The sequence below is a fragment of the Sciurus vulgaris genome, assembly GCF_902686455.1.
Source record: "Sciurus vulgaris genome assembly, chromosome: 15".
Lineage (NCBI taxonomy): Eukaryota > Metazoa > Chordata > Mammalia > Rodentia > Sciuridae > Sciurus > Sciurus vulgaris.
The window spans coordinates 50902232-50916421 of record NC_136476.1 but is presented as its reverse complement, the minus strand read 5'-3'; the positions used below and the strand labels follow the sequence as shown (position 1 = coordinate 50916421).

The 14190-nt window shown below is 44.2% G+C and overlaps 1 protein-coding gene across 1 annotated transcript; it reads right to left on the bottom strand.

The window, feature by feature from the left end:
- Window positions 1-1954: 1954 nt before the first annotated feature.
- SPINK4 (serine peptidase inhibitor Kazal type 4) lies at window positions 1955-11812 on the bottom strand. Its single transcript, XM_079113288.1, has 3 exons — window positions 10628-11812; window positions 6240-6280; window positions 1955-4888 (listed from the first exon to the last, which is right to left on the bottom strand). Exons 1-3 carry the CDS (start codon window positions 10686-10688, stop codon window positions 4772-4774), a joined length of 219 nt encoding a protein of 72 aa, XP_078969414.1. The 5' UTR covers window positions 10689-11812; the 3' UTR covers window positions 1955-4771.
- Between the last annotated feature and the right edge of the window lie 2378 nt (window positions 11813-14190).

The following is a 14190-nucleotide window of genomic DNA, read 5'->3' as shown; positions in this document are numbered from 1 at the left end:
GAAGCTTCTCAGAGTGTCATGTGCTTCCTTCAGGGATGTTTCCATTAACTATAACCTCCTAAGATCTTTTAGCTGTTCTCTCCATCATTTAATGAATTACCTCCTACTATCATTGCTATTAAAACCAGTATAACTGTCCATAAGCAGAAGAATATTTTGGTTTCATTTTGGTTTTGTTTGATGACCTAGGAGAAGGTAAAGCCTTTTGTAGCTATAGTCAGAATTTATTTTTTAAAAGTTGAGATTGGGGGCTGGGGAGATAGCTCAGTTGGTAGAGTGCTTGTCTTGCAAGCATCGCAAAAAAAAAAAAAAAAAAAAAAAGGTAAGATTGGCTCTGCATGCAGACCCCTTTTAAAACTGGTCAACTGCCAGACTTAGTGGTGCATGCCTATAATCCCAGTGGCTCAGGATGCTGAAGCAGGAGGATCATGAGTTCAAAATCAGCCTTAGCAATTTAGTGAGAACATAAGCAACTTGGTGAGACCCTGTCTCAAAACAAAATGTTAAAAAGGGCTGAGACTGTGGCTGGTGGTTAAGTGCCCCTGGGTTCAATCCCCTATACCCAAAGGGAAAAACAAAAACATTGTCAGCTGCTGTCATCTCATTCATTATCGTAATGCTCAGGAGATAAACTTTCTTTCTTTCTTTCTTTTTTTTTTTTTTTGTGGTGCTAGGGATTGAACCCAAGGAGGAGATAAGCTTTCCATAGGCTGCCTGAGGCCTGCCTCATTTGACAGAGAGGGATTCATTGAAGTCCCAGGAATTTAGGACTGGCTGGGTAAAATGTCAGACCAGGTTGTGGTAGAGGTAGCACAAGTGAACAAGGCTCAGGGGCAGCCCAGTCTACCACATTCCTAACTTTAACCTAGTAGTACACTGTTTTCATATAATAGTTGTGTGGCCTTGGGCTACAATATTTAATAAGAAATTACTATGTGAAAAAAAAAAAGAAATTGCCACACGCCAGACACTATTTTAAGTTCTTATAAGTCATTTAATCTTCACATAATGGAAGAGGTAGAAGAAAATGAGAACTGGGTAGTTTGTTTAAGGTAATAGAGTAAGCAATAAAACCACAATACAAAACTTGGCAGTTTGATGTCAGAGCCTATGCTTTCCTTTTATTTATTTATTTATTTATTCATTTTTTTTTTCATTCATTTTTTTTTCATTCATTCATTCATTCATTCATTCTTCATTCATTCATTCAGTGCTGGCAGTTGGACCCAGGGCCTTGCCTTGCTTGTGCTAGGCAGGTGCTCTACCACTGACCTACACCCCCAGCCAGGAGCCTGTGCTTTTAATATTTACTGTTCTGCCTCCCAAATGACTTGGGGTTATATACATTTATTCACTTATTGTATCTTTTCCTCTATTTAGCTATTATTTTGGTCTGTCTGGCTCTCTCCAGTTCATTTTCCACAGAGTAGTCTGAGTGATGATAAAATACATAAGTTCCCTGTTCAGAAACCTCCAGTGGCTCCCCACATCTCTTAGGATAAGAACAAAGTCCTTAAACTTGTTCCTTCTACAATCTCAAAACAGTGAACATGGTTGCAAATAGTCTTCACATCACACATCTTAAAGCTTCACTACCAGAAAGGAACTGCCTCCATTTCTTCCAGCAGGCTGTCTGTCACAATGTTTAGGCTTAATCTTTAATTTCTTAGTGTATGAGTAGAATCCTAGAAAGGAAACATCACTGAGATGTTTGATTTCTGCCACTTAGGCTTAAGAGCACCTTCCTGCTTTTAATAGAAACTTTCAGATGTCACCAGTGTCTACTTTCTTCTCCTACAATAAGGGAACTCTCCTCATTTTTGGATTAACACAGATAAAGATGATAATTCTCGGTCATCCTGCTTCCAAATGGCTAAGAGGCATTTTAGCCAATTGAACTGAATTTATACATCTTGTGGGAAGTGTCTTCAGCAGCAGGTGGTGTGTCCTTTCCTGGACTTTAAGGTGGAACTGATGAGGATGACAGAGAAACAATATAGGAGCAAGGAGCTGTCAAATTAATTTCTATCTGTTTAAGCTTCTATTATTTTTGGTTTTCTGTCTTGCACTGCCAAACTGAATACTACATCATTCATTTGCAGGTGGTAAACAAGTTTAAATAGTGGCAGAAGTGCCTATAGAAGAAGACCTCCCACATCCTGCCACTTGGGAATTTATCAGCAATAATTTCTGCCTTTCCTGCCCTACTTTCCTCTCAATGACATATAGTTTCTCAGAGCATTTCCTGTTCTTTCTACCCACCTAGAACAGAAATCTGAATCCCTGTGAAACAACTGCTCCTGACTGGTCAGGCCTTTCTCCACACTCTTTTCCCCTGACACCATTATCAAGAGCTCTTCCTATAGATTTTGGCCCAAAGGGGGAGTATTTAGCATTTACTACAAGTTGGGGGTCTCTGGTGGGATTTCTGGCTGCTGTGTGTCCCTGTGGGCTATGTTGTGAATGCACATGTGCTGTGTGTGCCTGGAGTTATATCTAATGTCATCTAGTCAGCAGATGTTGACCTCAAGAAAAGAGAAGGGTCTGGAAGTCATCCTGTTGTGCCAGGTGTTAACCCTAGACACTGGACACTAGGAGATCCAAGAGGTGACAGTGTGGCCAGAGTGTCAGGGAGCATTCAGAGGGATTGGTGGCAGTCTAGGTGACCAGAGTGTAGGGGAACATTCAGAAGACTTGGAACAGAAGACCTAGTTTAATATTATAACTAAAGACCTAGTTCAGTATTGTAATGAGAGCAGTTCAGCTGTTCTGTGTTAACTTCCTGTATATTAGCTGTGTCTGTATCAAATTTGTGTCTGTGCATGTGTATGTGTCTGCATGCCTCAAGAATGCTGCAATAACCCAGGAGAAAGTCCTGCAGGGTGTGGTTCCACAAAGTGGGTGAGGAAAGCTGAATTACATACCCCAATAGTAGCAAAGGATGTTGATCTCACCCAGGTTTTAGGCACTGACCTGGGGCCAGAGGCTACCTGGTCAAGTGGGCAGAGGACAACTAACCTCAAAGGGAACATGAGACAGGGTTGAGCACCAGAGGGATGGAAAGGAGCTGGACATCAGATTTAGAGCAGAAAGGATAGTGCAAGATTCATCCCCACCCCTTACCACAGCCATCTCCCAGAGTCCCCAAAGATACTGGTCCACTTCCTTGGGTTGGGCTAGAACTTTTATTTTATGTCACATTTCTCTGCCCATCACTGTTCTCCAGCTCGAAGCTTCCTGGCTTGAGGTGCTCCTTCAGGGTCAGCATTTGCCATCCTTTATTATCTGGATATCCTTTTTGGTTTCTCTAGGATTATAGGAGACAAGGATGAGACTACCTCTGTGGGAACTATAACACCCTTCAAGGACCAGGCCCAGTCCATCCAGACACCCTGCTGAACTCATTCCCATGCCCTATAGTGTAGGAATGTAGGGCAGATCCCAGGGATCTGTGAGTACTTTCTATAAACTTTCCTTCTTATGCTCCCCCGACCCCAGGAGATTTCAGCTTCCTGGGGTTTCCATCACCTCTATATGCTGGTGGCTACCAAAACTCTCTCTTGCCCAGACCTCTGTCCTTTTTGTCTATGCAGTTATCCATTACATATTTACTGTTATATACCAGAGGTTCAGTTGTTTACAATATTGTATCCTACAGCTACTACCTGCACCCCTGTAATTCACATCTTGACACTTAGCACCTCTAGCTATCCAAGCCCACGGTTAAAAGACCAGCGTGTTGCTCTTGCCTTCTCCCTCCCCTCACCTTTCATGCCCAATTACACAGCAAGTCTACAGTTCTACCATCATTGTAGCTCTTAACCATGAGCTAATTATGATCTTTTTCTAAGCTAGGACAGTGTTCTGCCGCTTCTTATATTTCCTCCAATATAAACTTTCACATCTGTCTAGAGTTTTGTGGTTTCCACCCACAAGAAAGACTTTCTTTTTTTCCATGAACTCATTTAGCTTTCAAGCTAACTCTCAGGGCTTTATTGGTGAAGAAACTTGAGACCAAGTAGGTGATCTGTTGTCCCAAGGTCATGTTCTGGCCCCCTCCTCACCTCTCTGAACTTATTTTTTGCCCCTCCCCCATTTACCCTTAAACTTCACACTCCAACTTGTCCAACTTCTTATATTTCTTCAAATACAAACTTACTTTCTCTTCCTTACTTCCCTAACTTTACCTTCCCAAACTCCCTCTCTTCTATTTGGAATTATCTTCTCTACCTCCTTTTTTCTAGCTTATTTCCACTTATCACTCAGGGCTGAACTCAGGTGTTACCTCCTCTAGGCAGTCTTCCCTGCCCCTGCCCATTCCTTGTTACCATGGCGCCCTGTCCATCTGAGCCTTGGCATTCTGTGGTGCAGTTGACTGACCATCAACTTGGCTTCCCCCTTAAATTGACTGTATGCTCCAAGAGGCCAGCAATGCTGTCTAACTTACTATGCTGTGTTCTGTCCTGTGCCTACCACATAGTAATTCTATAGTCAGTATGGAATGAATGAACAAATGAGTTGACCTAGCAGTCAAGGACAGAATAAAAAGAATCCAGTGTTTCTAAACCCTCTTCTGTACCCTCACCAGTTTCTGGCTTTCTGCTTGAAATCATGCCCTCTCAATAACTTTTCGTCTCATTCTGTTAAGGGTAAATGTCACTACTCCTCAGGCCAAGCATACATGAAGGAAGAAGCAGGTCAGGTTCTTTCTCTTTTCAGATTTGTGTCCAGCCAAGATTTGACCCACCCAAATAAGCAGAGTTGGGAGGACTTACATCCGGGTCAAGCAGAGATGACATTCACTGTTGTATGTGATCCCATCAGTGCCACAGACGAGGTTAGGTGTCTGGGGACAATCTGGAGGCTCTGTCATGTGTTCACAGATGGGCTGTGGAAGAGAGGAGGGAGGGAGGAGACTCAGAATCAGAGGCAATGGGGAGGGATATAGGGTCTCTGCTTGGAGCCTGAAAGGCCCCAGGACAGAGTCAAATTAAAGATGGACTGTGTGTAGGTCCAGTGTACATGAAACCAACCACTCAGGTCCCTGGCGTATATTTGTGTGTGTGTACATGAACATTTGCTTATGGCTGGGTATACACATATGTATGTTGCTGTGTCTACTGAGCTCAGGTGTGTGAGTATCCCATGTGTGCAAGTGTATGCGTGTGGAATGAGTTCTTACCCTCAAGCTCATGGGAACTGGTTCACACATACCTTATAGGATCCTTCTAGAACCTCTGCTGTTGGTCTGTTTAAGGACTCCTGGAGACAGAACCCATCATTCCCAGGAGGCTCCTCTCCCGAGGGGCCCCTGAGCTCACTCTGGCCTATCAAGCCCTTTGCAAGAAGGTGCACAGTGTGGGAAGGCTGGAGAAATGAGGCAGGTCTTGGAGCTTAATTGAGGCTCAGTCTGAAAGGGTTTCAGACTACCCCTGAAGATTAGAACTGGGTCAAGACTGGGATTGGGTCCTGGCACAGGGAGAGGGAGAAGGAGGCAGTGCAGTGCAGCAGTGAAAGCCCAGGCCTGAGACCTGAATTCTGCCACTGACTTGCTGTGTGAACTTGGGTGAGCTGTTTTCATGGTTGGAGCCTTTCCTTATCTGTAAAAATCATGAGTGCTCCTTGAACAGGATTAATTAAAACTATGTTAAATATTTGGCTCTTTATCTGGCACCAAGTACATGGTTCTGATGGACTGATGGGAAAATGCTGAGGCTGTTGGATGGGAAGGTGGCTTTGAACTTTCTCATTCACCTCTTTTTGAAAGGGTTGGTTGAGGTTTCCAGGATCAAGGTGGAATCAGGCTTCAGGGGCAGCTTAGTATTTGCCCACTGAGTGAAGGAGTGGGGGATGGCTGGCACTCCATAGGCCATTCAGTGTGCTAGGGTCACCTCTTTGGCCTGAATCATGTAGTCTGTCTATACTACACAAAGCAGAGATGGAGCTGTTCTACTAAACCTGAGTAGGAGGATCTCACTGAGGGAAGGGGCCTTGGAGACCATATTAAGACAGATCCCAAGGGCTTTGAGGCCAGGCTCAGGACTTTGATGAGGGGGCTAGACCTGCTTAGCCTAGAGGGGATAATCTGGGGATTATGCAAGCTCAGGAAGCCATCCTGGCCACCTTGGGGGTCACTGAAGGTGTCTGAGCAAGAGTGGAGAATAATGCTGATGTCCAAGCATGGATGAGAGGACTTCTCTCTGCAGAGGGAAGTCCACAACAGTAAGCATCTGCCTTACCATTCTTGAGAAAATGAGCTTTCCTGCTGACACTGGCACCTCTGAAAGACACAAAAGCAAGAAGAAGGTAATGTTGTTCCTAGGTGCCAGATCCTGGGATCTGAGGACTGTTTCTCCCTCTCTGGGTGGACTGACCCAGCACTACCCAATCTGGAATTTCTCAAACAGATTTCTCAAACAATCTGACTAGGGTTTCCGGAAAGCTAATGTGATGTTGTGTTACATGCATAAAAATAGCAAATCTAGATTTAGGAAAGTAGGCCTCAGTCAGATCCCACTGAAATTGTTGTGTCCCATATAATAATAACAACTCAGTAGTTACTAAGTGCCAGGCATTGAGAATACATGGTTTTAACCACTATTCATACCTCTCTCACTACTCTGTAACAGAGGGAAGAAAGAAGGCAGTGGTGGATGCTGTGGTCTGCTATCTCGAGCCCACCCAAAAGACTGAGGCACTCAGTCCCCAGCTACCAGAAGTATTGACTGCTCACAGTGAGTCCCTTCCTAGGAATTACTCTTGGAAAATTGAGCTGCCTCCCCCAGGATTGCACCCCCTTATCAGGGATAACTTATATCCAATAACATGTTGATGTGGTTACAAAGACTCCTTGTCTAATTTGAGACAGTGTTGAAGGGCCAGGCCAACTCCACAGCTCCTTACAGAGTCATCCAACACTTCAGTTGCACTGTGTTAGTCGGCTTCCCATACCCTCATGGGTGTTATTCCTGTGCATTCTCCCCAGTAAATAGCATGCAGATCTCAGAATCTGTTTCCTGAGGCACTTGACTCTCCTGTGAAAGAGGTACAAAAAGGTCCAGAGACATAGTTTATTAAGGCAGAGCCAGGATTTGCATGTGGATCTGCACATCTAGAGTCTGGTTCTTTCTATACTCAAGGTCTGGCTGAACTGCTTATAGAATGTGAACAAATTGTCATGTGGCAGCAAGTCTGATGAACAGATGAGAGACCCAGAGCCATGTTTAAGGCATGGCTGGGAGGAAGGGTGGCTGTGTAAGTTTGAGAAGGGCAATGTGCTTCCTTAAGTCTCCACAGGGCTCTCTGGAGGCTAAGAGAAAGATAGATTCTTTTCAGTGTCACAGACCAGAGCCCATCCATTTGAGGAGCTGTAAGGAGGTGGGTTTGGATTCCATATGAAGCTGAATTTTCTACACCACAGTGAAGGAAGCTGTCTCTGAAAGTGGAGTTCCCTGTCACAGACATGCAAGGCAATGTGGTTTTATCTCTTCCTGGAGATGCCATCATTACAAGAGATTTCCAAGACTGAGAAGGAGAAGGGAACTGTGACTAAATAACCTCTGATGTGCTGTTTAAGCCTGGCAGTGAAGCATCAAAATGTAAATTTAATTTTGTCACCACACTTTTCAAAAACCTTCCATGTCTCGGTTGAGGTTGTGATTCAGTGGTAGAGCGCTTGCCTAGCATGTGTGAGGCACTGGGTTCAATTCTTAGCACCTCATATAAATAAATGGATAAAATAAAGGTCCAACAACAACTAAAATATACAAATAATTTTTTAAAAAACCTTCCATGTCATAATTGCCAAAACTGAAGATGACCCAAATGTCCTTCCACAGGAGGATGTTTAAACTTTGGTACTTCTATACAATGGAATATTGCTCCCCAATAAAACAAGCTACTGAAACATACAGCACAGCACAATTGCAAACACATTTTGCTGAGTGAAAGACAATAGACACAAAAGACTACATACAGTGTGACTCCATTTATGTGAAATTCTAGAACAGGGCAACTAATGTTTGGTAGAAAAAAGAACAGTGGTTGCCTCTGGGGACTGAGCAGCACTACTCTACTGCCTCTGAGCAGCGGATGGGAGCCAGGATCCACTGGCATGAGGGAGATTTCTGTGGCTGTGGAAATGTTCGATATCTGGATGGAAGTTTGGGTTACATAGGTATATCCATTGTCAAAGCTCATTGAAAATATTTTGTTGAGGGAAAAGATTCGTGCATTTCATTGTATATAACTTAGGGAAAATAAAAAACATTTAAAAGATATATATATAAATTTTAAAAAACCAGGCATGATGGGACACACCTGTAATCACGACTCAGAAGGCTAAGACAGGAGGATTGCAAGTTTGAGGCCAGCCTCAGCAACTTAGTGAGGCCCCAGGTAACTTAGTGAGACTCTCTCAAAAAATAAAAAGGGCTGGGGATATAGCTCAGTGGTCAAGCACTCATTACCAAAAAATGAAACAAAACACAAAGCCCTCCCATGGCTCCCATTCCAACCATGGAGCCTCTCTGAGGACATAAGCTCCTTTGTCTTATGTGTCTTATATTTAGGACACAATGTGAACTGACCCCAACATCACTCCTTGGTTCACTTTTTTTTTCTTTTTCTTTTTTTCCTGCAGTACTGGGGATTGGACCCAGGTATGCTCTACCTTGGAGCTATACTCCCAGCCCTTTTGATTTTAATTTTGAGACAGGGTCTTGCTAAATTACTGAGATGGGCCTTGAACTTGCAATTTTCCTGCCTCATCCTCCTGAGTAGCTGGGATTACAGGTTTATGCCACCATGCCTGACCTTGGGCTCACTTTCTAATATGCCCTTCCATGTCCCTAAGTCCAGCTTTTCCTCTGCTCACTGTTCCTATAAAAGGCTCTGCTTTGGTTCATGCAACCTCCCCTCCCTGAAATGTTCCCTACCCGCATTCTCCTATTGAATTGTACCATCCTTTCAAGGCTCAGAAAACTTCCCTATTGTCCCCCATTGTTTCCTGAGCAGACTTGGACTTAGGCTTTGCCACAAAACCACATGCTGTCCCACTCACTGGGTCACCCAGCCTCCCTGTGAACCTGAGCTTCTTAGACTCTTTGACTTGCCCCCCCCCTCCCCGTTGTGGGACCCTGGTTAATGCCCCACACAGTAAGTATTCAGAAATTAACCACTAAAGAGCACTGGGGGAAGGGGGAGTTCAGAATTTCTTCCTGGGAAATGTGAGGAAAATTTGCATTTACCCCCAGGCTTCCTTTGATCTTGATCCAAGGTACTCCCTTCTCACCCAGTCCAGGCAGGATCTGAAAGGTGTACAAGGATCTTCTTCAAACATTTTACTAAAACCCTCAGAAAATGGGTGCCAGGCTAGGAGTAAGCAGTCTGTATCTGACCAGAGCCCCTGGACCCATTTCTCGTTGCCATGGTGTGTCCCCATCTGGAGAAGTGGATGAGGAACTAGTCAGGAAGTCAATAGCCCTGGGGTCCTGCCAGTTGTGGCTTTAAAACATGATTTTTGGTCCCAACTGGTCTCTCTCCCTCCTCATTCACTTTATTTAAAGATCAAGTCTTTAAAGACATAACTCTGCCTCATAACCCTTCAGTGCTCCCATTTCATTCAGGAAAAGCCAAGTTTTCACATTGGCCCAGGAGGCCTTACCCAGTTTAGTTCCTAGTTGCCTCTCATCTCTCCTATCGCTGTGTACCCTGCCCTTCACTGCCCTTCAGTCATACTGGCATCCTCACAGTACCTCAAATTCTGCAGGCATGCTTCTACCTCAGGGCCTTTGCACTGGCTATTCCCTTTGCCTGGAACCTTTGAAATATCCACATGGCTAACTCATCTTCTTCAAGCCTTACTCAAATATGAGCTGCTCAGAGAGATCTCCCCTGATTTAAAACTGCATCCACCTCCTAATTCCCATCACCCTGCCTGATATTTTTTCCTTTGGCTTTACCACATTCTAACCTACTATTTAGCATACATTTTACCTATCTTGTTTATTGTCTATTTCTCTTTTCTTACCCATTGTACTTAAGGTCCATCAGGACAGTGCTTTTTCTGTTTTTGGTCACTTATGTGATAAAGGGGTCACAGTGCCCTATCAGAGTGCTAAGGTGTCCCAGCCCCAAGGAAAGCCCTACACAAGGATTCCCAGGGAAGGGTTCCCACATGCTCACATGGCTGCCCTCAGACTCAAAGCACAGCCTCTCAACAGCAGAATCGGAGTCTGTGTCTCTCAGAATTCACTACCCCTCAGTGAGCATACTTGCTTTTTGCCCTTGAGGGATGATACCCACCTGCTCCTACTGCCTCCTCAACCCCTAGTCCAGTAATTGCTCAGTGCACCTATGAACTAGAACAACCTCCTACTATATAGCTGGAGAAATTGAGGCCCCCAAGATGAGAGGGTACTTTAGCAATTCTAGGCCAAACTCAGAATTTGAACTCATTTCTTTCTCCTACTCAGAGGTTTGCCTATCACAGTGGAGGGTGTACATGTAGAAGGAGGCATAGCAGAAAGCTGAATCCTCACCATGTGTTCCAGGCCTTTCCTCTACCCCTGTTCCCAAGCTCCCTACCAGTGCCAATCTGCCCTAAGTCCAGGTTCTACCCACTCACCCCTGTCCACAGCAAGGAGGGCAGCCAAAGCCAGGGTGATCACGCATAGGCGGATGGCCATACTGATCCTGAGCTGGTATGGCCCAAGCTAGCTGGGGCCTGGATGGCAAGGAAGAATGGAAACCTGTTTATAGTGCTGATCCCCACCCTATCTTATCTGGGACCAGTTGGAGGCCAGAGCGTCACCCAAAGTTAATCCCTACATCCTGGCATCAGGAAAGGGCTTGTTCAAGGCAGATATTCTGAGTCTCTGGTGGCATGGAGCTGTGGCTATGGGACTGGCAGATTTCTGGCAGTTGTCTGTTCAAGGCTTGGACAACTCGAAAAGCTGACTCCAGTCTGTAGACTAGAGCAAGGAGAGGGCAGTTGAAGTAAAAGAAAAAGAGAAAGAACAGGAAAAAAGAAAGTAAGTAGGAAGAGGCAGGAGGCAGAGAAAGGGGGCTGGAGTCATGGATGCCTTTGCTTGTGCCTCCTCCAACCAACTTTGTGATCTCAGGAAAGCTGTTTTCCTTAACCAGACCTCAGTTTACCTATGCACAAAATGGAGATGATAATTCTGACTCACTCTCTCTCCCAGGACACCTGTGAGGCCAGATTGGTGATAGCAGATGGGAAACATTTTATGAAGTATGAAATGAGATAAATGTAAATAAAACTGATTCTTTTTACTTATTTTTATTTTTTGGTACCATGAAGTGGGCACAACTAACAAACGCAATTAATGAAGACAAAATAAGCCTTTTTTATAGGATGTTTCACAAACTCCATGACCTAGCCCCACTCTGCCCTGCTGACCCAGAATAAAACATTAGAGAGAAGGTACCTTCATGCTTTTCAGGTATTATATGCTCATTTATGTTTTAATAGGTTAAACACAGATAAGATTCTTTTAAAAAAATACAGTATTTAAAACTCCCCCATATCTGTGTAATATATATGAATGAGTAATTTGATTATCTGCTTTCAAAGAATTTCTCACTTATAGAAAGAATAAAATGATATCTGCTTTTCTCTAATTCATTTAGGTCAAGGATTTTAAACTCTATCTGAAGATTAGATTTACCTATGGAGAATTTTAAAATATGCTGAAATATTTAAATCAAAATGTCAGTGTTGGACTGGGGATAACTTGGTGATAGAACACTTGCCTAGAATGGGTGTTCTTTTGTTTGTGAGGTGTTTGTGTGTGTGCTAAGATCGAATCCAGGACTTTGCACATGCTAGGCAAGTGCTCTATAATTAAGCTACATCTATAGTCCAAAAATCAGTGATTTTTTTTTTCCCCCAAGAAAGATTTATTTTGAAAGATTTCAAGCCTAGAGAGAAGTTCTAATGAGTCAGTGGGAGGATTCTTGTTTCAGAACCACTCCTTTGGGGGCTCCAAGCAGCCAGTCACCTCTACTAACTCATAGATGCTGCAGATCTACGCCCAGCCCACAGTGAAGTCCCCAATAATCCTTGACTTAGCTTCAGAATCCTTCTTCCCTTTCTTAGGAACCTATACAGGTGCATGGTTGTCTCCGAGGCAGGTGGCAGCTACACGTCCATTGCTTAGCTAGGCAGAGCAAATATTTAATGATGATTTCCTGTCCTAAAACAAGAATACCATCTTATAAAGGAAGAAAAAGTTTAAAGGTTATCTAAATTCAGTCTCATATCTTCTGTTCAGGCCTTCCCACAGCAACCCTACCAGGAAGTTATTCATCCTCTAATGATGGGGAGCTCACTACCTACAAGTTTCATTGTTGGATGACTTTGAACAGAGAGAGTCCTTCCTCAAGCAAGTGGTCTGCTGCTGTGACACTCCTTGGGGGTCCCAGGAGCTTTGTGTCTGGCCTCCTGCACCTGAATGAATGCCAGGTGAGGACCTCTAGGAGGAACAAATTCAGCCCCTTGCCTGACTCCATTGTCCCTGAATTCATTTTCTTTCTCCCCTCACCCCCGCCTTTGGTACTGGGGATTGAACCCAAAGGCTTAGCACTTAGCTAGATCCCCAGCCATTTTTATATTTTGAGACAGTCTCAGTAAGTTGCTAGGGCCTTGCTAATTTGCTAAGGCTGGCCTCAAAGTTGTGAACCTCCTCCCTCAGCCTCCCAAGTTGCTAGAATTATAGGCATGCACCACCACAACTGAACCCTAATTCATTTTCTTAATTCTCCACTAGCCACCCCAGCCTACTCTCCTATGCCTGGTTATCAAGGCCCTTCAGTGTCTGATTCCAGTCTATCTTTTTAGTTTTACTTTTGCCACACCTTACCCTAGACCTGTACTTCTTCAGTTCAGCTGAATCCTCTGATTCACTTTCTCAGTTGGTAATGCCTTTCTCTATCTCTGTACCCCAGTCCTATAAGAACCAGCTCACACATCCCTCTTCTGAACCTTCCCTAACTGCCCCTTGCCAACCTTGCATAGCCATAACTGACTACAAGTGCTGCACTCCCACTGCTCCTTTCCTCCTGTTAGAGTCTCTCCCCTGTGCTCTGGTGGTATTTATCTGCCTTGCTGACTAAGCTACTAGTTGTCTGGCAATACGGACAATGATTCATTTACTCTATCTCCCTGGTGCCAAGTCCTGAGCCTGGCACATACTAGGTACTCAATAAATATTGAGTGACAGATCCAAGAGGAGGCAGAGGGCAGTGGTCCCAAGGATAGTGGTGCCAGCTCAAGGGAAAAGGCTCTGAAGGAGAAGCATTTGCTATCCCAACTGATCCTCTCATGCTCTTGGAATGCCATGACTGCTCAAGAGAGCCCCCTGACACACCAGGTGTGTGGCCTGGGTCAGAGTGTTTGGTGTGTCTCTAGCTAAGAAACAAGGGTGTTTTCCTCCAGCCTGAGCCAACACTTTCTATGCTCTCCTCATCCTCTGATTTCTCTGGGATGCGAGGAGGTACAGGGGAGAAGTACTGGAACAGGAGTGAGGCACTCTGGGTTTGTTCATTTGTTCAACAAATATTTATTGTCTGTATCATGTTCTACACACTTTTTTAGTTATCAGCGATTCATCTATAAATTAGACACATTCTAGAGGGGTGACAGACAACAATGAGCTACCTAAAACACATGACATGTTATGTAGAAATCAAGTGCCATGAAGAGGGTAAAGGGGGAGAGTGACAAAGGGAGGAGGCTGCTCTTTTAGATAGTAACATGTAAGCAGAGACAGAAAGAGCCCTGCAAAGATCTGGAGGAAGAACTTGTCAAGCAGAGGAAGTGCCTGACTAATTCTCACTTGCACTTGCAAAGGCCTTGAGATGGAACAGGTGTGTAAATGCTTAAGAAGTAAATGCTAAGGAGACCATTAGGGCTAGAATGAAATAAACAAGGAAGTGAGTGGCAAGAGGTGAGAATTAGTCAGGCACGGTGGTACACACCCATAATCCCAGTGCCTTGGGAGGCTGAGGCAGGAAGATCACAAGTTCAAACAGAGCCTTGACAACTTAGCGAGGTCCTAAGCAACTTAGCAGGATCCTGTCTCAAAATAAAAAATAAAAGGGGCTGCATATATGGGTTTGTTTAATTCCTGGAACCAAAAAAAAAAAAAAAAAATGTGAGAGGTAGGT